Source organism: Pteronotus mesoamericanus, unplaced genomic scaffold (assembly GCF_021234165.1).
Source record: "Pteronotus mesoamericanus isolate MK-2021 breed Mesoamerican mustached bat unplaced genomic scaffold, CSHL_Meso_final scaffold_507, whole genome shotgun sequence".
Taxonomy (NCBI): Eukaryota; Metazoa; Chordata; class Mammalia; order Chiroptera; family Mormoopidae; genus Pteronotus; species Pteronotus mesoamericanus.
In genome coordinates this window covers 2,760,967-2,784,601 of record NW_026555319.1, presented here as the reverse complement: position 1 = coordinate 2,784,601, position 23,635 = coordinate 2,760,967, and the positions used below count along the sequence as shown (strand labels likewise).

The 23,635-nt window shown below is 50.8% G+C and overlaps 2 protein-coding genes across 4 annotated transcripts; one reads left to right on the top strand and one right to left on the bottom strand.

The window, feature by feature from the left end:
* Positions 1–13: 13 nt before the first annotated feature.
* On the bottom strand, positions 14–9,074 carry EIF2B1 (eukaryotic translation initiation factor 2B subunit alpha). The gene is made up of 9 exons (XM_054594395.1): positions 8,948–9,074; positions 8,072–8,173; positions 6,695–6,831; positions 6,492–6,608; positions 4,849–4,965; positions 4,327–4,391; positions 2,913–2,988; positions 1,553–1,678; positions 14–894 (listed from the first exon to the last, which is right to left on the bottom strand). Exons 1-9 carry the CDS (start codon positions 8,958–8,960, stop codon positions 730–732), a joined length of 918 nt encoding a protein of 305 aa, XP_054450370.1. The 5' UTR covers positions 8,961–9,074; the 3' UTR covers positions 14–729.
* Positions 9,075–9,175: 101 nt separating this feature from the next.
* On the top strand, positions 9,176–22,151 carry GTF2H3 (general transcription factor IIH subunit 3). Of its 3 annotated transcripts, XM_054594067.1 has the most exons (14): positions 9,231–9,248; positions 11,480–11,559; positions 12,208–12,314; positions 12,494–12,600; positions 13,941–14,107; positions 16,438–16,500; positions 17,196–17,225; positions 17,366–17,394; positions 18,494–18,568; positions 19,225–19,278; positions 19,962–20,030; positions 20,330–20,465; positions 20,562–20,598; positions 20,685–22,151. In XM_054594067.1, exons 4-14 carry the CDS (start codon positions 12,524–12,526, stop codon positions 20,752–20,754), a joined length of 807 nt encoding a protein of 268 aa, XP_054450042.1. In that variant the 5' UTR covers positions 9,231–9,248; positions 11,480–11,559; positions 12,208–12,314; positions 12,494–12,523; the 3' UTR covers positions 20,755–22,151. The 3 variants fall into 3 exon arrangements, with proteins under 3 accessions (XP_054450040.1, XP_054450041.1, XP_054450042.1); XM_054594065.1 differs by lacking the exon at positions 12,208–12,314 and having other exon boundaries at positions 9,176–9,248; XM_054594066.1 differs by lacking the exons at positions 12,208–12,314; positions 16,438–16,500; positions 17,196–17,225 and having other exon boundaries at positions 9,176–9,248.
* The last annotated feature ends 1,484 nt before the right edge of the window (positions 22,152–23,635 follow it).

Genomic DNA, 23,635 nt, shown 5'->3' with positions numbered 1-23,635 from the left:
CCGTGCCCTTTATTTGAAAAGATGCTCAGTTCTCAAATACAATTTTTACAAGTAGGTCAGGTCCCCAACCTGTTAAGATTCACATCTTTCACACATACAGAATTTAAGGTGACAAGTGTTCCGGAAGGCGCACTCATACATGGTGGGCCATGGAGACCCTGCCGATGCGGTGTCCTCCTGGCGCGGGCCCTCTGGGCAGGCTCCACTCCGCTGGGCTCCACCCTGTGCGGGGCCAGCAGCCCTGGCTGGGGTTCCCCGTGGGACCCCGGTGCCCACTGGGCGGATGTGCCCTGCCTTCTTGCGAGGCACCAGGTACCACGTGTCTGTGGCCTGGGCAGCCCTTGGTTCCCGGAGGGGCGCCCGGCTGCAGCGGGGGCGCCTGTGGGGTTAGGCTGCACCTCCTCAGTGGCTGCTTTTGGCAAGAGAGACTGTAGCGCAGAGGAAGGTGCAGGGAGGGGACCCGGGCTCATCTTTCGTCAGTTAAGTGGCCAATAGTCTAAGGTGTATTTTTAGGAACAGGAAATGAATGCAAGTATCTGCAAACTGTCAGTACAATTTAGGTTGAGTTTTAAGGGAACCAAGAACATGTTTAAATGAGACTGAAGAGTTTAAGTCCTTAGTCCATAAATCCTCTTTAAAAATAAAATTCCTCTCGCCGGGCTTGCTGAGGGGCCAGGAGGCTCCTCCCCGCCCGGCTGCACGGCTGCGGGGGCAGACGAGGGCCCCAGCTCACAGGTACAGCTTGATGAGCTCGTCGCTGACTGCGGAGGGCGTCAGCACCCCCAGGTCTGTGAACAGCAGGGTTATCAAGGAGGGGGGCGTGTAGTCGACCCATGGGTGCTCCTCTCTGAGATCCTGCCCGGTCCGCGCAGACTGCAGAGTCGCTGCCTTGTACTGGGGAGACGGAAGCACAGGTTAGCCTGCCTCTCCCGGCCCCAGGGCAGGGAGGGTGCTGCTGCCCGAGTGAACCCCCAGGGATGGGGAGAAGCCCGCCGACAGGGAGGGCGGTGCTGCAGGGGCCCAGCGCAGGGGCCCAGCTCAGGCGGCCCGCCGGCCACAGAGCCCACCCCAGGTGACCGCTCACTAGTGAGCGGCCCTCCCCTCCCCTTCCGGCAGCCCTCCCCAGGAAGTGGTGTGCACAGAGCGCCCGTGTGCCAGGCAGCTGCTGAGGTCTTCCCATGACGGTCTCAGAACTGTCCCTGCCCTGACAGTGCAGGGCAGTTGTGCAGGGACCGGAGTTCGGGGCTTAGAAGGAAAGGCCTTGCCCCGGGGGCGTGTGGCCAGCAAGCGGTAGGGAAGGGAGCTGAGTCCAGAGAGGCTACTCCAAAGCTCACGGCGCTCCCCGACAGCCCCCCATGCAGCCCGGCCCCGCCCCGCAGCGCGATTCTGGGGACAGGCTAGACTCTGAGCCTGACAACCACAAGTTAATCTTTGTAGCCCACGTGGAGGAGCAAAGCACCATGAGAAGCGAGTCCCTTCCTGGGACATTCTTAGCCTCTTCAAGGGTTCAGCTGAGACACAAATACCCCTTTCAAATACGTAACACTCTTGCCTTAAACTTATCTGGGACATCTCGCTGGTTTAGTGGGAAGAGCCGCACAAACTTGAAACTTTCTGCAACCACGTAAAACGGCTTGTTCTGTGCTTTGGCGCACACGGCCATCTGGTTGGTTCCAATCTGGGGGTCAGAGAGGAGACTGGTAGCTGTTATAGCACTTCACAGGGGGAAGCAGCAGAGCGTATACGAGGGAACGTAACACATGAAACTCTTGACTCTGGAACTGAAAACGATCCTTGAAAACGGCACACAGCATAGATATTTTCCCAAAGATGCACAAGCGGGCAATGGACTCATGACATGAAGCTCAGGATCCTGACTCATTAGGGAAATGAAGGTCACAGCCACAGTGACACATGACTTCACACCTACCAAATGGCTATTTTTAAAAGTACTGGCAAGGAGGCCGGGAGACGGGCATCCCCGGTGGCTGTGTGCGGTAGCCAGTCCTCAAAGAGCCGGAAGGACCACCACGCGGCCCAGCACACCCACTCTCCGGACCCAAAAGAACCGAAACCAGGAGCTCAGCCAGACACTCGGACACCCATGTTCATGGCAGCATCACAACGGCCAAAGAGTAGACACAAGTGTCTGCCACCGGATGAGCGGACAGACTAGATGAGGCCCAGGACGTAGCCGCGAGAGGGAAGGGAGCGGTGGCCCACCCCCAGCCTAGGTGAGCTTCGAAGGCGGCACGCTGGGGGGGGCACGCCGGCCTCCAGGGGCCGACCCGCCTGGCTCCCCTCCAGCGAGGGGCCCGGACCAGGCAAAGACCAGGGGGCGACCGGGAGACGGGAGGCCGTGGCGACGTCTGCTGCTGACTGGCGCCTGCTGCCGCCCGGATGATGGGCTAGTTTTTTTTTGTTTGTTTTTTTAATAATTTTTATTACTTTTTAGTTAAAATATTGCTGCTTCTTTCTGGGCTAGTTTTGAAAACGGCTGGTTCCACAGCAACGTGAACGTAATTAATGCGACTGAACTGTGCACTTTAAAATTGTTAAAATGGCTGATTTTAAGTAATATCTATTTTAACACAGATAGAAACTGAACTATCGTGATATCTTTCCATGTTACACAATGGATAGAAATATTTTAACACATTCTATTGATGTCAGGTATACTTAATTAAAAACAAACCATCCAAAAACCCCCAATGTCAGTTAAAACATGCTTTGAGGAAATATAAATTACACTCCCCTAACTCATGTAGCTCAGTCTCCACAGCAGAAGGGAATTTGACCAAAATTGGACCGACTGAGGCAGGGGCCCGGGGGCTTGGGAAGCGGCCGCTGCGCTCATCACGTGGCGCCTGACGTGCCAGCGACAAGGGCCTGCGGGGAGTGGAGCTTCCTACCTTGTTAATAATCCCGCCATTTTCGACCACTCCTTCGGTCCCGACTATGACGAGATCCACTTTCTCCAGGATGTAGCTGAGGAAACCAAGGGGAAACGCTTACGCTTGGCTCCTGGCGCTCGGTAGCCGCGCCGCCCCCGCAGAGGGGGACATTCCCTTGTCACTGCAGTGAGTTCCTCTTGCAACTTTCTTCTGAAGGGCACCCTGCACACGAAGCAGCCCCTGGCACTGTCACCAGCTCTGCTACTGGGGCGTCACACAGCACCTAGCATGGGCGCACACGAGTGTGCCCGCAGCAAGGCTTCCAAGACCTGGATCGCCCCTCACGGCGCGTGGGGCGCGGTTTCTGTTCTGCTTTAATACACGCAAAACCCAAATTCGAAGACCTGATGCAAAGGTGGGAAGTGTTCTCTAATTCAAGCACCATTCAGGTAGTGTGAACAGCAATTCACCTTTTTAAATAATTTTTTAAAATTTATTTTTAGAGGGGAAGGGAGGGAGGAAGAGGGAGAGAAACGTCAATGTGCGGTTGCCCCTCTCATGCCCGCTACTGGGGACCTCGCCCGCAACCCAGGCATGCGCTGACTGGAATCGAACTGGCGACCTTTCAGTTCGCGGGATGACACGCAGGCCACTGAGCCACACCAGCCGGGGCCAGTTCACCTTTTCAGGTGAGCCATTGGTAGAATTCTTCAAGTGCTTACTTTCCAACACAGCCCTAATTTCCTTATTCACCTGCCTTATGTGCTTTCTTTGTGAGAGACTGCTGCGCCCGTCTCCTCTAGTGAGGTTCACCAACACGCAACCCCAGCTCGGGCTGCGTGGGTGAGACAAGAATCCGAGTGGCACTGGGGACAGCCGTGTCTTCAGAGAAGAGGGAGAGGGGTTATCGCATGCACTGGCCATAACCCGACCTTTGAACTGGGCTCTTAAAACGCATCGTGATGCTCTGTAAACGACTCCCCCCACTAGCATCCCCCGGCCTGCGTACAACATCAAAGTCCTGTGTTGGCCCTGGCCAGTGTGGCTCAGTAGCCTGAGGGCCGGCCTGCGAACCGAAATGTCACTGGTTCAGTCCCCAGTCAGGGCACAGGCCTGGGTTGCGGGCCAGGTCCCCAGTGGGGGGTATGTGAGAGGCAACCGATCAATGTATCTCTCACACATTGATATTTGTCTCCCTTTCTCCCTCCCTTCCCTTCTCTCTAAAAGTACATAAATAAAATATAAAAAAATAAATAAATAAAAGACCCTGTAGTGAGCTTGCGGTTTAATGCAGCTGTTAATGAAGAGGCAGGACGCTCCCCGGTGCAGGTTTATGAGTGGGACGCTGACCTTCAGTCTGGAAGGCCTGCTCCGTGCAAACCCTGGGCGGGGGCGGGGACAGGCGGTTGTGGCAGGGAGGCTGGGTGCTTACCCAACGGCAGCGTCCAGGACCACCGTGACAGGAACATTGAGCTGGCAGAGGGCTTTGGCCATTTTCTTACTGAAAATAGCATTGTGAGAACATTAGAGAAAATTCAAGGAAGTTCCAATGTGTGTAAATCAGTCACTTAAGTGACAATGATAAGTTATATTAGCTTGAAACTCAGTTGGTATTAATGGATTAAGGGACAGATCCCAGGACTTTCAACCAAGGAAACAACCTGGTTCTTTAGAAGGAAGCGTGTGTTCCAGGGAAACAATACCTCCAGGGGCTGTGGGTAAGACATGCAAATTCAGAAAGAAAGGAGAAAGTTTTTCTGTTATCATCTTCTGAACTGATGAGACATGAACGACCCGTTCCTTGATAAAAAATCTTGTGGTTCCTCTGTCACCCCTAACTAAGCCTGCCGGCCCTGCATGGTGACTGGCTGCGAAGCCACAGGAACGGGCAAACCGGGGCCCGCTCTGGCTCCGCTCACACGACCGCTGGGCACACCCCCCAATGGAAAGGTACTTGCCCGGATAAGTCAGGCTGGGACTCTGTGACGTACACGCTGAAGCGCTTCTTGGCCGCCACAGCCGCTTCCAGGACCCTGAGGACCACTCTGGAGTAGGCGTGCGTGAGTATTCTCTGTGGGCCGAGGACGCTCCGTCAGGGGGCCGGCCTCCCCTGACCGCCCGCACGCCGGGCCCCCCTTCTGCACCCCCGGGAGCCTGTGGCTCCTGTCTCTGCTTTCTCACACGCCAGCTGCGGTCAGAGGAAGGTGCCCGATGCCGCACCGGGCGATAAGCCCATATGCGTACGTTGAGGAAGGGTTCCGCCAGGGGACCGTATTGGGGTCTCCCGAGCCCCAGCGCACCTAGGAGTGGGATCCCCCCGCAGTGGACAAAGCCTTTCTACTTGAAGGCTCCGCTGGATTCCTAGGGGTTAGCTTTCCTGTCTCTAGGCCACGGTTTGCACACTTGGGCCTCCGGGCAGAAGGGCGGGTGGGCTCCAGCCGTCACCATGTGGTCCCACGGATGCCACCGCATCTGATTTTTCTAGAGGTCAGTGCGAGACGGATGGACGTGGCCCCTGAGTTCCTTTCTGGCCTGAGAGCTGGTTGCAAACACAGGTTCTCAGGCCCTGCCCCAGACCTACTGAGTCAGAACCTGCATTTTATAAGATCCCAGGCAGTTCACCTGCATGTTTAAACCTGAGCAGCTATGCTCCGAGTTTGGTCTCAGTCTGTGCTGATGCAGGTGGGTGTCACCCATTACATCGTAAATGAAACCACACGATACTGACAGTGGGACAGGCTGGCCAGAAGGGGAAGGCCAAGGCCGCTGACGGAGCAGCTGAGCAGCTGTCATGTTGCTCCGACTTGGCTAACAATGGCTTTGTTTGCAACTGGCTTTTGTACAAGTTCCACTCACATCTATTATGTCACTTATTTAATAACATACTCCAAAGGCTGGGACACAGGTAATAAAACAGGACAAGATTTCAGAGTCAAAACGCATGTAAATAGTTTTATGGTCAGTGGACGCTGGATGGCAGGAAGGAGGAAGGTGGCGTGAGGGATGCATGGGAGTTTTATGGGCCCTGCGCTGGGGAACTGGCTGAACTTGCGGCTCCGCCTCTCCACCCCCGTAGACACTTGGCGACTTTGCAGCTCTCTAACAGCATTTGAAAAGAAGTTTTAAAAAAACATCTCAATCTAGGGCTCAGCTTCCCCAGGAAGAGACAGCATTAACCCGGGATAAGAGCTGTTCTGTGTTGACTTAATTCATGTTAATTTAGTACCTGTCCAATAATAAAAATACCTCCTTAGTAAGACATCTTACTAAATCAAAAATCACCCATGCTGTCGCAGTGTTTTCCTCTGCGTGTTTAAAATGACAACTCTGATAACTACGTCCATGTTTACACAGTCTCGCCATGTGCCAGGCCCTGCGCCAACTCCTTATGCGTGCTGCCTCCCTGGTCCGCACACCAGCCCAGTGAGATGGGCACTCTTATACCCCTAATGTAGCAAATGAGTGAACTGCAGCACAGAGAGGTTAAGTGCCCTGTCCGAGGCTGCACAGCAAGTACGTGGCAGGGGGAGGGCTTTACGCCAGGGGCCTAATGCAAAGTCCTGGCTCCCGTCACCGGACGCGGGGAGATCTACTCACCGCCCCATCTTTGATGAAAGTATGGCACAGGTCTGCGATTTTATTTCTTGACAGCGATATTCTACTGAGAAACAGCTCTCCCCGCTCAATCATGATCTTTTTACATTTGGAGAAATCCTAGGAAGAGAAGAGCAAAATGAGGGCAAAGGGGAGACCCAGGCCGAGAGAGGAGTGGAGGGGGAACCTGGGCGGGGCGGGCTTACAGAGTGCTCCAGGGAGGTGAGGCTGATGAAGCGCAGGAAGAGCTCCCCGCCCGAGGACACGGCCACGGAAGAGTCCACGCCACACAGGGTCTCTATGGCTCTGGTGAGATTCGCCCTCAGGCCCTGGATCGTCTCCCCTGGATGGATCACATGGGCAACGTGACATCTGTCTTAGTACCACAGCCCCTTGGTGGGCCCGCGATTCATTCAACTGGTATTTGCCAGGTGCACACTGTACGCCAGGTGCTGTTCTAGATGCCAGAGACACATTGGTGAACAAGACAGACAGGGTCCCTGCTCTGAGCAAACTCCTCCTCCAGTGGAAGAGGCAGACAATAAATAAGTACCCAGAGAAATACGGGAGTTAATTACAGATTGTAACGAGGACTTAAAAAAAAAAGCAGAGTGATGAGAAAGGTGAAGCTATGAAAGAGCAAATGGGGATGGCTTCTTGGAGGGGGCCATTTAAACTGAGCCCCGAGGAGGAGGGGATCCAGCCACAGACAGGTACGGTGGGAAAGGTGCAGGGCCAGACGGTGACAATACCAAGGCCGCGAGGCGGGAGCAAATGTGTGAGCGCGCGGTGTGGGGGGCGGCATGGAGCGGGTCTTTGGGGCAGTGGGGGTGCGGAGGGGTTGGGACGCCACCGTGAGTACGACGAGAAGACACTGGAGGACGTCCTGGGGACCCAGGTCTCTGGGCCAGCCCTTCGGGTTCACGGAGGCTCTCCTAGTTCACTTACACCCAGATGCTTACATCTGGGACGCCTGAAGTAGTACGCAATCACAGTGCATGACATTAATACGAGAACTTATTCTGGAACAATCTCTGCAGCATCTGCACAGAATCTGGCACAAGACAGCTCCATAAACAGTTGGAAAGCTGAACTGTTACTATAATTTAAACCTCGCAGTCAACGTCATATAAAATGGTTATTTTTTTTTAAATTTTAATTTATTTATATTTAGAGGGAAAGGGAGGGAGGGAGTGAGGGAGAGAACTACATCAATGTGTGGCTGCCTCTCGCATGCCCTCCTGGGGACCTGGCCTGCAACCCAGGGAGGTGCCCTATACCGGGAATCCAACCAGCAACACTTTGCTTCGCAGGCTGGCGCTCAATCCGCTGAGCCACACCTGCCTGGGCTAAAATGGTTATTCTTGATTCAAAGTATATGTCATTTATGAAAGGGAACCCATTTTAATGGTGACTCGAGGGCTCTCTCTAGTTTAAACGGAAGAGTGAAATGAAGGAGGCAGCTGAACTTGGGGTGGCATCCCGTTTCGTAGGCACACACGCCTCCCTCACTGTCTCCTCTTCCGACAGTTATTAGAAGGCTCTCTCTCCTAAGGCCCCGTGTGTTGGAGGATGGCCCTCACCTTTATCTCGATTCAGGAACTCCAGCAACGTCCGTATGGCAGCCACGGCTGAGGCCATGTCAGGATTTTCTTTCATCTGAGACTTAAAGTATTCAATTAACTCTGAAAGAGAGAGAAACGTGATTCAAGTTCATTTTGCAGGTTGTAAAGCCAGAAAGCTTGGCGATAATTGTTGACCTTACGAAGCAACCTAATTTAAAAACTTTCTTTTCACGATGTTTGGCTTTTAGGGAAATGACGATGCTTGACGGGAATAGAGATGACAGCTGCTAAATGACACTAAATGGCCATTCTCCCTCTTCACGGAGACCCCAAGTCCTGAGAGCGTCCCAATGTCAATCTCCTCATCCATTCTCCTGTACCCTGCAGACAGTCTATGCTAAGTCAAGCCTATTCACATACAGACTTAGTTACGTGTATGTAGAGAGCCACTCCCTTTATTTGTTTAACATCAAAGCTACATTATGGGTATTAGTTTGCCCCACTTAAGAAAGCACTTTGATAACCACACTAGATAAGCGCACCAAGCACGCCTTATTCTTTCTCCTCTAGTTCCAAATTCATCAGGGCAGGGAGTCTCATTCCTACTCCACATAGGGGGACGTCGAGACTGCTAAGACTTCCACGCTCCCTTCGAAGTCTCACTTTTCTGGGCAAGGGCAATGGAAAAAAGCGTAGGGAGAGAGGGTGCCTGCGGATAATCTCGGGGTCCATCCCCTGGATACGGGACCGCGAGCGGGGTTAAGGAACCGCATCGAGCCGAGCAGCCTGAGCTCGGAACGTGAGCTCTCCCGGAGTCCAGCCCGGGCGTGCGAGGTGGGGGGACCCCTGAGCGGCTCCGCTGTAGACCAGCAGGCCCGTCCCGTCCCGATTTACCCCTGTCGTCCATGGTGCCCTCCGCACCGCGGAACCCGAGGGGCCCCGAGCCACCCGTGCTGTCCGGAAGAGTCCCGCGACCGCGCCGGCTCCGAGCCGCAGGGACTGACAGCGCGCCGCGCGGTCCTGGACTCCACTTCCGGCGCCCCGGGGGCGGAGCCTGGGTGTGGCGCAGGGTCTGGGCCCAACCGCCTCGCGCGTCCCTCGGCGGTGCCGGAAGTCGGGATACGCCACATCCGGGACGCCCGCAGGACTCCTGGCGGCTCCGCGCTGGGCGACGCTGGGGCGATGGCCTCCGATGGTGAGGGCTGCGCCTGCGGGGCCCGGGGCCCGGACCCCGCGGCTGGACGGGTTGGGTCCGGCCGCGACCAGCCGCGCGGAGTTTATGTCTTGGGCTGGGTGGAACCTGATTGGTCCTTAGGAGGGTAACGAATGTACTCATTCAGTAAATATTTTGGGGTCGCCTCCTGTGTGCCAGGCGTTAGTTGCCGTTTGCGCTGGGGGCTGGCAGCCGAGAACGTGACAGGTCCTCGTGGAGGTCACAGTCTGGTGGGTGAGACAGACCATGGTTCTGAAGAACAAGAGCTGTGCAAACACTATAATGGGATGTTGTGATGGATTGTGGTTAAGGGCTGCTGGAGGAGGAGCCGCTGTAGGTCGGCGTCCAGGGGACCGCAGTGCTGTCGAAACCAGGACTTTGACTGTGCCAGTGCCCTGGGGCGAGCTGAGCCACTACTTTACAGTGAGACAGAAGCGGGGAGTCTGGGGGTGGAGACGGGGAGAGACTTTCATTCATACATTAAGCGACCTGGTATGCAGCCTGATTCCCTGAAGAGGCCAGGGCGGCCGGAGCGCCCTGAGCCACAGCGACATTGTGTGTGTGTGGACACACACCTCTCGTGACAGGCAGCGCACTGTCCCTTTCTTGATTGCAGCAAGGAGTGGGTGGCCTGAGAGGTGTGGGGCGTGGCCTGATGGAGGAGAAGGCTAGAGGCATAAGATTTATGGGAGACACAGTTTTTAAGTGCTTCCTCGGTGCTAGGCACTTGGTTGTGTGATTTGCGGAAGTAACAAAAATCCTCTATCTCTGAGGATTCGGCAGTGTCATGGACAGGGTGGGGGAGAGATGAGAAACACAGCTGACTGTGAAAGGAGGTAGTGAGTATTTAGTGTTACCAGAAGGGCTCAGTCCTCTGCGGGGTCAGGACTGGGCAGTGGGGCTTAGAGGAGGGCCTGTCCTCCGAACTGGGCCTGGGCTTTGCTGTTTGCCAGCAGGCATGTGCCTTAAAGCAAGTTACTTCGCAAAATAGGAATACCATATTTCATCCAATCTGAAACAACGTTGGTTATGAAATGTGCCTTTATTTAATATGCCCGTAAGAAAAAAAATATTGCGCATCTTCATCTTAAGATACCATCTGATTTCAGCAACTGCGAAATGTAAAAAAAACCCCAAAAAACGGAGGAGGTACATCATGTAATTGATGAGAGATGTCAGTAATACGTCCCTTGCTGGGTGGTTGTCAGCCTGGAATGCGATTACAGACTTCCGTGTGCCAGGGCCTGGGGCGGGGAAGCGGGGGGCACCCCTGCCCCCCTGAGACAGGGAGCCGGGACGTGTTGGAAGACCTGGGAAGGGGTTTGGAAGAAAGAGGTCGCACTGGTTTGGGGCCCTGAAGAGTGAGTGGGATTTGGAGATGGGAGCGGAAACCAGGGATGGGGCGGTGGGGATCATCCTGAGGCAGGCGGCCGGACTGCGGAGGCGGGGGGGCGGGGGGGGGGATGGAAGCAGGAAAGACATTGCTGCTTTCCGTTATTAAAGGGCATCCTGGGCTTTCACAACAGCACGTGCTTGCAAGTTCGAAAGTCGCTTCAGTTAGAATGTAGGCTCCTCAAGGGCTTGGGCACAGTCTGCACAACAGCCGACGCTGGTACTTGGTGTAAAGCTTGTTGCGTGAATGAAGGGTTAAGTTAGGCTACTCTGTGTCTGGAGTGTAGTCTGGTTTCTGTCCCAGGAAAATACTCTTTACATAGGAATCAGTTTTCACCTTTTAAAATCTGGTTCCTAATCAGAGCTGGCCTTGCTGCTAGGTGATTTGATGTCCCCAGGGCCAAACTGATTCCAGATTCTTCCCCTCTGCCCCCCCCCCCCCCCCCCCCCCCCGCCAAGTTTTGCTACTAGTGGTTCTTACTGCTGGTTAATCAGTGCCTTCTCAAACTGACCAGGCACTTAAAGTGCAAATACCTTTGGGTTCGCATAATAGATACTAATCACACATCCTCTGTGGCCGGCAGCAGTCTGGGAACAGAGGAGAAGCAGCCCAAAGCCGCCTCCACTCCGTTGGTGACAGATGCGGGATGCAGAGAGCAGGCGGGAGCTGGGGGGCCCGCAGAGCTCCAAGTGTACGCAGGAACCCGGCCGCCTGTCAGTCTCGTGGCTGTCAGGTCGTGGAGATGAAAAAGTGTGGAGAATGTTGGCTTTGACTCATTTTCGTGAGGCTAATGTTTTTTTGTTTTTGTTAATCTTTTCAGAAGATGAACTGAACCTCCTAGTTATCGTAGTTGACACCAACCCGATTTGGTGGGGAAAGCAAGCATTAAAGGGGTCTCAGGTAAGGCTGCCTGAGGGTCTCTGGATAATTGTGGTTGAACCAAGCCTAGGTTAAATTTCCAAAAAATAGCTTAGGAAGGTATAATTGAAATAAAATCCAACTGTTTTAATGTACAGTTCAATGGCTTTTTAGTTAAACCACAATAAAGTCGTGTAATCATCACCACAGTTCTGTCTTAAACATTTCTGTCACCCCAGAAAGTTCCGTTCTGTCTGTTTAGAGCCAATGACAGCTTCCAGCCCCGAGTCCCAGGAAGCCGCCGGCCTGTGTTCTGTCTCTTCATTACCTTTTCTGACATTTCACCTATTGATTCCTTGCAATATGTGGTCTTTCAGCTTTGCTTAGTCGTTTTCCTGCCATACAGAAATTTTAATAGGTCTGTTTTACTTTTTAAAAATAAAGTGAAATTTATCAGCAGTTACTTTCTGCCTGAGGTATGTTTTTAAGAGAAACATGCCTTATTCTGGGATTATAAGAATATCCATCTATGTTTCTAGTAACATTAGCATTTGTGAGAATGTGACCTGCTTGAAAGAAGGGATATAACGCGTAACAGGCGCTCAGCAAACTTAATGTGTGAATGAATGGATTGAAAACTTTTGCAAGTCACCAGTTTAATCAACATACCAATAAATACTCCTTGTGTAGCAATAGTTGGCTAGTAACCTCATCACAGAAGGTGCCGTGTGGCTATTCCCTAAGTGTTATACGGAAGATACTCATGGCATGGCGTGCCGGTACAGAAATGACCTCATGTAAGTAAAACTAGAAAACTGTAGTTCTCAAGCGTTTTGGCTTGTGGCTTTGGAGGAGGGAGCCCCTGGGCAAGTTTTTACCGGTGAACAGTTGTCTAACACTCAAGTGAAATCTTAATTATTTCAGGAAGGTATTTGTACGGCTAATTTACCTTTCTCGTGTCTTCTTTTTTCAATAGTTTACCTTATCAAAATGCATAGATGCGGTCATGGTGCTGGGGAATTCTCACTTGTTCATGAATCGTTCCAACAAGCTTGCTGTCATAGCAAGTCACATTCAAGAAAGGTAGGACCGTTACGAGAACCTACTCGATCTTTAACTTTTGAGGTTTTTAGGCCAGTTAGCATGTATCCAGTGCTGTTCCCAGTGTATGTGGCAAAACCGTTTTCTGTACCAGTGAACAGCACTGACAGCATCAGGAACCGGCACAGGTGTGAATACTGAAAACCTCGTAGCTCACGCGCAGCCGAGGTGCATGCTGTGCGCAGTTGCCCGTCGCAGCTTCCGCGGTCGGCTCCAGGCAGAAAGGAGAATGTCAGATCCGGCGGCCGCTCCCAGAGCCGCCTGCTGTAGGGGTGGGTCTGCCCCCGGGGGCAGGGGAGCCACCAAGGGATCCCGCTCTCCCTGGGGCCAGTCTGGGCTCCGGGGCGCCTCTCCTGGTGGGAAAGTTTCACCGCCCTGTGGGGGATTCCCGGGTGTACCAGGAAGGATTTTTCTCATAAACGGGCTCCTTAACCCAAGCCCGCTGCTCCGTCTGGTGCTCCGCCGCTGCAGCCGCGGCCTTTGCTAACAGGCGCGGAGCCAGCGCTGCGAGGCGGTGAGTGGGCCTATAGCTGGCGCGAGGATCTGGCCGCGCGGGCAGTGAAGGTTTCCATGAGCAATCTTGACCACGTTCACTTGTCACGTTGTATGTGGACTGTGGAAGCGCCTCCTCTGCCTGGGCTAAAAGCCTGTCGCGCATCTCACGGGAGGCCGGTGGGCGCTGTCCGAGCGCCGCGGTTCGCAGCCCACCGCCTCTGGTGTGGGGGGGGGGCCCACAGGCTCCCGGGCTGCTCCCGCTGCCGCCTCGCCCTGCGTTTGTCTCGGAATCCAGAAGGGGTGCCGACTGGATTAAGATGTCAGTAAAGGCTAGGACAGGCTAAGTTTTCATTTTTTGGAAAAATCAGAAGTGTTGTACGTTGTTATAAAAGCCATGGATCACGGGAAGACTCTTCTAGGGACCCTTAGACCAGGTTCTTATTGCTGGAGTAGGTAAACAGACCTCAAGTGATAAACCAACGGGAAGTTAGAAGCCAGTAGAATCTTCCAGTTGTCACTGAGGAGGTAGAGTGAGGCCCCCCGACCCCCGTCGCCCCGAAGCACCTGGAGAGGCAGATCCCAGCGTCTCCTTGGTTCCCGCTCAGCTTCCCGGAAACAGTGGAATCATTAAAACATTCTGTGGTGGTTGACTTTTGTTTCTGCTTTGCCGATTTTGTACATTTTTTAAAAAATGAGATTTGTTATAGAATCTGGTGAGTCCAGAATTATGTGATTTCTGTTTGTTTTTCTGCTGAATTTCATCTTGTTGTTGGTGAGGGCGCCGAGCCCTGGGGTGACCAGGTTCTGTTTTTCTCCCGCTGTTTCAGCCGATTCTTGTATCCTGGAAGGAACGGCAGACTGGGAGACCTCTTCGGGGACCCTGGCAACCCTCCTTCCGAGTTCAATCCCTCAGGGAGTAAAGACGGGAAGTACGAGCTGTTAACCGCAGCAAATGAAGTCATTGTTGACGAGATTAAAGATCTCATGACTAAGAGTAAGAGTCCCCCCCCCCCCTTATTGTTATATTACAAATGGAGTTGAATATGGGGGTTTTGGAGGCTTTAAGTCCAAAGATTTGAGGTGTCTTTTTATTTTTTTTAAAACAGTTTATTTATTTACTTTTAGAGAGAGGGGAGGGAGGGAGAAAGAGAGGGTGAGAAACATCAATGTGTGGCTGTCTCTCCAGTGTCCCCTACTGGGTATGTGCCCTGACTGGGAATCGAACCATCGACCCCTTGGTTCGCAGGCGGCACTCCGTCCACTGAGCCACAGCAGCCAGGGAAGACTTGAGGTTTTGGATACTCCCTACGTGCTTCTCTTCTTTCTGAAGTCGTTCCATCAAAGTCGGCGCATCGCTCCCCTGGCCCCGCAGCACCTGACGCTGTGGCCCAGCCGCTGCTTCGATCTCATTTTCCTCTTGTTTTGGACTTTCTTTTTTCTTTTTCTGACTTTTCCATGATCTTCCTCCTTAAAATATATTTTCTTTATTCTGTGTGTTATCTTTTTCTTTCGCTGTTTGTCCTCCACTCTTCATTGTTGAGATGGGAACACTTCCTACCTTCGCCTCTAATCCAGCCTTCCTTTCGAGTGCGCATGTCGCCCCTAAGTGTCCCCCAGGGTCCCCGGATTCGTGTCATTCTCTTTCCTCCTCAGTTACGCCCATTCTCTTCCCTGTTTCCATCTCCCGCATCCACCCACTCTTCCAGTCTAATCAGCTGTGAACGGCTCTTCGGCTCTTCGTTGAGCCGCGGAAGCACCTCCGCGGTCGGGCCTCCACCTGTCACAGGGCCCCGGCTCGGCGCTGCCCGCGTATTCGGCTCAGTCTCTCCTTGTGGTGGGGGCCGTCCTGTGCGGTGCGGCTTCCCTGGCCTGGCCCACTCTCTGTCATTATGTTCCCCACTTGTGACAAACAAATACGTCCACAGACGTTGCCAGATGTCCCCTGCAGGGCACAGTTGCTCAAGGTGAGGGCCGCTGCTGGAGGTCTCGTAACAGCTTCCTCGCTGGCCCCTGTCTCTTCCCTTCCAGCCTCGCCACTCCGCCTCCAGCGTCCGCCCCCGGAGGCCAGAGCAGCTCCGCTCTGGCTGAAGGGCCTTGCTGCGCCCTGCTGCCTGGGTCCCTGTTGCCGGCAGGCGGTGTTTTTCACCCCGCAGCCTCTGGCAGGATCACCTGGGTGGGGAGACTCGACTCTGTAGGGACAGGAGGTCATCTGTGGTTGGCGGGGCGTAGAGGAGCGGGCAGGGCCTGGGGATGGGCTCACGTGATCTTTCGGAGCGAGGGAAATGTTCTAAAATTATGTAGTGCTTAAAATCACTGCCTCGTGCGCGTAAAAGGGGTGAGTTTTAGGATCTGTAAGTAACGCTGTCACCAATCACCTGGCGTCTTGATCTATTAAAAGGGCCTGGGGTGGTCCCCAGAACTTGCATTTCTGTGAAGGCCCCAGGTGGTGCCCCCAGGGCTGGTTCCAGAATCACACCGAGAGCCTCTGGCTGCCAGGGCAGAGCCCTGGCTTCGCAGGAGACTCTGCGGACCTTCCCCGCCGGCCTTGGGAGGCGGGGGTCCGGCTCTGGGTGAGCGGCCGGGCCTCTCTGCGGGGTGTCCGTCCTGCTCCCCTGCCCCTTCCCTAGTGGGCCAGGCCAGGGAAGCCGTACCGCACAGGACAGCCCCCACCACAAGGAGAGACTGAGCCGAAAATGCGGGCCACAGGTTTAGAATTTTGATATTTCTTAGGAGTGAGGCTTTTTCACCCCAGGCTCCAAGCAAGTGGCAGACCTCGCCGCAGCTGACAGGCATCTCCAGCCTCTGACCGGCGGCGGCCTCCTGGGGGGCAGGGTGGGCTGGGGTCCAGCCCAGGGCCGCTGTGCTGGCTGTGGCGGGGACACATGGCCTTTGTTTGAACTTTTCCATGTGACCCTGGGATATTTATTATTATTTATTTTTTATTGTGGTGAAATACATGTAACATAAAACATCGTTTTAACTGTTTTTAGTCTAAGTGCTGCGGCAGCAAGTTCTGCCGTGTCGCTGTGCGAACGTCGCCGTCGGCCGCCTCCACAGCTGCTCCGCTCCCCCGCGGAACTTCGTGCTCTTGCACGGTCCCCCTTCCCCGCCTCAGCCCCTGACCACCAGGGTGTTTTAAATTCAGAAAATGTTTAAAGAAACTGCTTATTTAAGCATTACTGAGGAAAGATAGCTGTTTTTAAACCCATTTGAAAGTGGTGTGTTCTTTCATTCATGAAGAAGAATACCTTGGTTTGAAAATCATTTTAGTTCAAGGAAATGCCAAAAAAACTCCCTTTTAAGTTTCCCTATTATTCTTTATAGGTGACATCAAGGGCCAGCACACAGAAACCTTGCTGGCAGGATCCCTGGCCAAAGCGCTGTGCTGTATCCTCGGCGGCCGTCCACTCGGAAGGCGTCCCTGGGATCCGCTCATCTCAGCCCGTGCCTGTCCTGGGGCCTTGTACCCCGGGGGCGCGGAAGGAAGGCGCCCACGTGCGCCCGAGTGGGGCCCCGGGTGTCATTGAGACAGGCGGTAAAACCGCGCAGTGGGAGCTTGGAAGCGGCCAGGGGCGCGGCCGCCCTCCTGCACGGCTCTGCAGGACGCCCCTCGCTCCCAGCGGACGGACCAACAGGGAGCCGGCTCTTCCCTCCGCCCCGAGAGCTGTGTCCCTTTGTGTCCCAAGGGCCGTTTCTGGCCCAGAGGGGGCATACCTCGTCGCCTGTGTGGCTTTCCAGTGTGATGACAGCTCGTTTGATGGACTTAATGATTTACTCGCGGTCCCAGGATTCGCGTCTAGGAGGTGGCGATAGTCATAGAACGGTCAGACGGTGGGGATTTTAATTTTCCGGGACAAAGGCATTTCGCTCAGGCCACAAGGGCCGGCTGATTGACGTCGGTCATCGGGGATCCCCAGTCCCCCTTGTTTTGTGTGTTTATCATGGTAAATGAAGCATTTCTGTTTTTCGGTTACGTTGTTGCTGGGTTTATTTAACTAAAGTTTGAGGTTATTTCTTTGTTTACTAGAAATATTTATGAGGTTAAATAATATTTTTAAGTTCCTTAATTCTAAGAAAATAAGACATTCATAGGATGAACAAGGAGGTTAAAGGTAGGAACCTTCGTTTTTCTATGAAACTAATTCTTATTTTACTAATGTAACTTGGTGGACTGTTTAAAATTGGTTAGAAAACCTTATGATATACTTTTTAAGATTCAGCTAAATTGTAAACTGCTTTTATCTCTTTATAGATAATCAGGAAATGAAGTCAAGGATATTGGTAAGTTTTAAAAAAAATCAGTACTATGATTATATGTTAGTTACAGCCAATTAGAAAACATACTGGGAGCCCTGGCCGGGTGGTTCAGTGGATTGGTGTGTCATTCCCGTGCACCAGAAGGTGGCGGGTTCGAGTCCCAGTCAGGGCACACACCTGGGCTGTCTGTTTGATTCCTGGTCAGGGCACATAGAGGAGGCAGCCAGTCGCTGTCTGTCTGTCTGTCTGTCTCTCTCCTTCTCTCTTTCTCTCTGTCTCCCTCACTCTCTCCCTTTTCCTCCTCCCTTCCTCTATCTCTAAAATCAAGAAACATATCCTTGGATGAGGATTTAAAAATAAAAAAGTGAAAAAGAGCACTCATAAACTTTTACGAGTCAAAGTTAGTCTGAAGAAACAGCAATCGTGAGCAGTCTGCCAAAGAGGAAATGCACGTGGTCAGTTAACATTTGAAAACACATTCCTTTCATTGTGCGCCTCTTGCTCTGCGCAGGCGAAAGAGCTGGCAGTCCCCAGGCTGCTGGTAGCGTTGGGGGGTGGTTATTCCCGCGCATCACCAGTGGGAGTGTAAAGTCGTGCAGCTCGCGTGGGGGGCAGGTGGGCGACCTCTGGTGTCAGGGTGAAATGTGTGACCCCACTGAGTCTGTAATTCAGGGGCTGGTCCTAGAGTCGTGCACAGGGTGCCTGTGTGTGTGCATCAGAGCATCGTCTGAAGCTGAGGGTCGCAAACTGTGTAAACGTCCCCTGTAGATAGCTGGGTAAGTAGCGGAGGTCTGTGAGGTCAGCGTGAAGGAGGAGCTGTAGCCAAGTGAGCAGGTTGCAGACTCTGGAGAGAGGGTCATCCTGCCAGCGTGTGTGCTGTGGGTGAGCGTGTGTATATATCTGCCCATGAAGGCGCTCTCCAGAAATTAGTAACAATGATTACCTTGTGAGCGTGGGAGTGGGGGGCGATTTCCCAGCCGTCGTCACACATAGAGGTAGTATTTAACGATAACTAGGCAGGCGAATCAGAAAACAGCAGCGGTTGTAGTTTGCAGTGTGTGGTGGCGCCGTGCAGTGGGCGCCTGGGCGAGCCCGCGGGCGCTGACGTGGGTCTGGCTCGCAGGTGATCAAGGCCGCAGAGGACAGCGCGCTGCAGTACATGAACTTCATGAACGTCATCTTCGCTGCGCAGAAACAGGTGCGCGCCCAGCCCCTCCTCAGGGATGCCGCTTCCTGATGCAGGCACTGGCTTTGCCTTTTCTGAACGGTCTACCCAGGGAGGCCTTGTGACTAATGGCCTTATCGATGGGTTAGGGACCTGGAACCCGTATTTCCTGCAGTTGTTTCTCTGTCTCGAGTCCTGGACCCCTTGAGAACCTGATGAGCCTCCAGGAAAGTGTGCACAGAACAGTCTTGAGTGCAGCTTGGGCGCGCCCCTGTGGCCCCGTCCAGCCGTCCGCGGACCGCAGGCTGAGTCCCTGCTTCTGCAGTCCGCTGCGCGCCCTGATGAGTTGTCACTCCTAACGGAGAACTTAAAGCTTCAGCTTCAGTCTGACGTGCCACAGCCACGGATACTTTTCTCCATCTCGGAGTGCCCGCATGACGTAGTGACGAGACTGTGAGCCTCGGCGACAGGCACGCTGGGGTTGAGGGCAGCGCCTCCCCCAGCCCTGTGACCACAGCCTGGCCGAGGCCTGGGCGCTTCAGCTGCAAAGCGCTAATCGAATGTCTGCCTTGCAGCGTTAGGCATATGAAGTAAGCCATTTTAAGAGCAGAGTCTGGCACGTAGTAGGGTATTGGTGTAAGATAGTCATTGCTATCGTTTCCATAACACTTTTGGAATATTCGTTTCAGAATATTTTAATCGATGCCTGTGTTTTAGACTCCGATTCGGGACTCCTCCAACAGGTACGTTCCCAGCGAGTGCCCGGTGCGGGTGGCCATGAGCGCGCCGTGCGTCCCGCCCCCGGTTGCTGGGTGCCTTTGCCGGCTGGCACGCGGTATTGGGCTGAGCCTGCTGGCGCCGTAGATTAGGGAACTCGCTCTCTCTGGTCCCTTCGGGCTTTATTTATATTTCACCTAATGATTTCATTGACTTTGTAAAAGTGGTTCACACATTAAAACAAATGCGTGCAGCCCAGAAAAGTATTTTTAAAAAGGGTTTTAAAAAAATCCCTTCAGAGCCTATCATCTAAAAATTACCTTTGTTAATATTACGTGAGCAGAATGAAAGACCTCTCTCTGTATAGAGATAGCGATGGAAGACTCAGTCCCCGAGCAGAGAATTTTAGGGAAATAGGGTCATAGCCTAGGTTCCTGCTGTCCCACACGGCGGCCATGCGGCTGTTGAGCTCTGAAGTGAGGTATGTGGCAAGTATACAACACCCTGAATCCCAGGCTTCCTATGAGAACAGAATGTAAAGTATTTTATTAATGACTTTTTGTATTGATTACGTGCTAGACTGATAGCACTTTGGGTATATTGAGTTAAATATGCTATTAAAATGTTATCTTTTTCCATTTTATGTGGCTAGAAAATTTTAAATTATTTGCGTAGCTTGAGTGGCAGAGAGCCCTCGTGTGTCTTGCAGGCTTGTGACATCACAGGGGGAATGTACTTGAAGGTGCCTCAGGTGCACCCTCTCCTGCAGTATTTACTGGTAAGGACCTGCGGCAGTGCCTGTCGCCTCGCGCAGGGAGAGCTGGTCCCTGCGGGATGAGTGGGAGCGGGGTGGCCGGTGCCAGTGACTGGGAGAAGGACTAAAGGGGCGACCCGGGGTTCCCGAAGCTCCGAAGGCTGGGCGTCAGCGAGCCCGAGCCCCCTAAGCTGCGCGCGGGATGGGTAGGACAGTCCGCCGAGCTTTGCCTGTGAGAGGGGCAGGTGGCGGCGCTCGATGATGGCTGAGTGAATAAAGAAACGTGCCTTTTTTTTTTTTTTTTTTTTTTTTTTTTTTGGCAGTGGGTTTTTCTTCCTGACCAGGATCAGCGATCTCAGCTGACCCTGCCACCCCCCGTCCATGTCGACTACCGGGCGGCGTGTTTCTGTCACCGGAATCTCATTGAAATTGGCTACGTCTGTTCTGTGTGCTTGTCAAGTAAGTTCATGGACTGCGCTTTTCTTTTCCATGCTGGAAAAAACCTTGACTATATGGTTTTAAACCCTCCTTTTTTTCCCTTTTCTACATTTCCAGTATTCTGCAATTTCAGCCCTATCTGCACTACCTGCGAGTGAGTATCTGTGAGTTCGTGCGGCTGGCTCATGCGGTAGAGAATTGTTAGAGCCTTAACGGGCTTTTCTTCCTGTGTCATTTCAGGACTGCCTTTAAGATTTCCCTACCTCCTGTGCTGAAGGCGAAGAAGAAGAAACTGAAAGTGTCTGCATGATGGAACTTTCCCCGTCCTTTAGAGCTATTTATAGATAGTGTATGGGGGAGGCTTTGCAGGAAGGCTCTGAAAAAATACCGATATGGCTAAGGATTTTCAGTGGAGTCTCTTACAGGATACAGTTCTCAAACATCATCCTCATTCTGTACTTCTGGGGGGCTGATTCGTACGAGGGAGGCCTATGTAGTGTAAGTACCCTAAAGTGTTTTCAGGCTGATAGTGGTCCAGAGAGGGGAGGAAAGCACACATTTGTGACTTTTTATTGGGATGGTCATTTGTCACGTCAGTGTGTCCTGGCTGATTATAGGCTTTAGAACTTACTACCCAAGTCTAGACTCGTAGTGCGAAATGTTACACGTGAAATCTGAACACAGAGAAAACGGAGTAATGGTGTTAATCAATATGGAACATGTTAGTTGAATCAGCTCTTAACTTTGACAACAGTCATGTAAATAAAATTCTTACTGCCTGCATTGAGGTTTAGCTTCATATATTAGCAGTTATTTATTCTTTTGTGTGACACCTGTACATGTTTGGACACAGGTATCCAAATAATAATAGTTTGTTGCTGGATCCCTACAAAATCTGATTTTAAATGAGCGAGGCGAGTGAGCCCAGGAGTCTGGCTGCAGCTTTTCCTTCCAGAGCAGCTGTGTGAGGAGCTCACTTGTGGAAGCTGACGCCTGGGTTGTGGGGGCCTGGCCGTGGGGGTGTGTTGGCAGGGCGGGGGGGATGGAGGCTCTATAGTTAAGTGTTGCCCACAGACTGAATTCTTTGCTTTTCAACCAAGGAAAAGAAAAGAAACCCATTAATATTGGGGAACTATTCTTTAGAAGCTTTGGACTTAATACTGGAAACTTCTGTAAGTTCAAAAAACAATTATTTGTAATTTTAATGATAAAAAATGTTTCTATGTAACCTTGAAGTTATTAAAAGTCCTTTAATAGTGTAGGAAGTGTTTTCAGGAACAGTGGCTGGTTTGGTTTGTTTTTAAAAGTATGTTGACAAATTATGTATCCAATTTTATATGTAAGTAAGATTTAAATTTTCTCTTTATACCATCTCAGAAACTCATTTAAGTAACTTGGTGGTCTTTGGTTAGATTATTTCAGGTATATTTTGTATTCTGGACTTACAATTTTATTAAATACACAAAATTTTCATGATAACTTTGCAGGTATTTGTTAACCCTTAAGTTTGAGAATCTATCTTTTTTTAAATAATCTTTAATATTTTATAGCCTAATTAAGTGTAATGGAAAACACTATTTTAAGCCTAGGAAAGAAAGCATCATTTATGTAAAAGACAAATAAGTTCAAGGAAGTTAAGGTTAGGGTTATTTTCATTCATTGGAACTGTTTTATATACTGTCTTAGTTCTGCTTGTTTTATTTTTGTTTATGGTTTATATAAATTTTTATAATAAAATAATTTAAATTTTTAATGCTTGAATTTTTTAATTGTTCATTTCATACTCATTCAATTCTTCAACTGTGTACTTACTAACTGGATTTGGTCAAATACCAGACGATATTCAGTCTGAAGAACTTTAATTTCAGATCTTGCCAAAATTATTCATGAAAATATTGTTCTAAATCCTATGCAATAATAGATTGGTATGAAGTAGTTAGTATAAGATTTCTAACTATGAAAGAAATAGAAGAAAGATTTGATGTTTATAATTTTATATTGGGACCAAGATTAGTAAAATTTCGATTATTTGGTATTTTCATTGGGTAAAGCAGTCTGGTATTAGAATACAATAAATGTTTTGATGCTAGAAAAGTGAGACAGTTTATCTCATAATAGTTACTTTTAAAACCATGAAATTATTCTCTACTAGAGTAAATAGTTCAATAGTTATAACAATCCAACTGCTGTTCTAAAGGCAGTTCTTTGGGCTTCAGCTACAAAAGGATTCTTACTCTGTTGCTTTTCTTAAAGTTTTTTTTAATTTTAAATAATCCAAACATTTGTAAGAGTTGCAGCAATTCCAAAAGAGTGGAGAGTGCATGGAATGTTTCCAGCAGTGACATTTTTATATAAAAGGTGCAGTATTTAAAAATCAGGACTTTGCATTTAAAGTTGAGTTGAAATTTTATATTAATAGAAATGATAAAAGCTTCAGAAAAATTATCTGGTAATTGATTAAAATGTTAGTTTCAAGTGTACATATGGTAGTTGATTTTTTAAATATCATTGCAGTTCAAAAATACCATTTTTTTTTTTTACTTTTGAAACTTCCTTTTGACTGTAATGCTTTAGAATTCTATAGTTCATTTCCATAAAGATCATTTGGGTAAATAGCTTACTGCAACTAAAAGCAGGAAAATAAAGCATACTTTTAATAAGTACTTTTTCTGATTACAACAGAAAATGATTACATGCTTTCTGAAAAAAATTTACAAAAGTAGAGGAAAAATAGAAAGAAAATCGACTCATCATTCCCCCACCACTCACCCAGAATTAGGAGGGTTGGAAAACACTGTTACTCTTTGGTACATTGTTTACCGGTAGCACCGCGTCACATCTGGTCACATTTATCAGATCCTTTGTCTGATAAATGAGAGGATGATTTTTCAACTGACCTAAGAAAAAGGGTTTACTTTGCACCTGACAAGCAACATTTGCCAATACAGGTAACTATGGTACAAATGATGTCTACTTAGAATGCATGACAACATAGTAAGAATGTAAAGGTCTAGAAAAGTAGCACTTGGTGAAAAGGATTTATAATACATTAAAAACACCCCAATGACCATTAGTGTTTGCGTTAATTACTTTCTTATGTTTTACCTCAATGAGAAAGCATTTTGACCCAAAGATTAAAAATAATTCAACATGCCAATTTCCCTCACTGTATATGGTTACTCCCAAGGAAT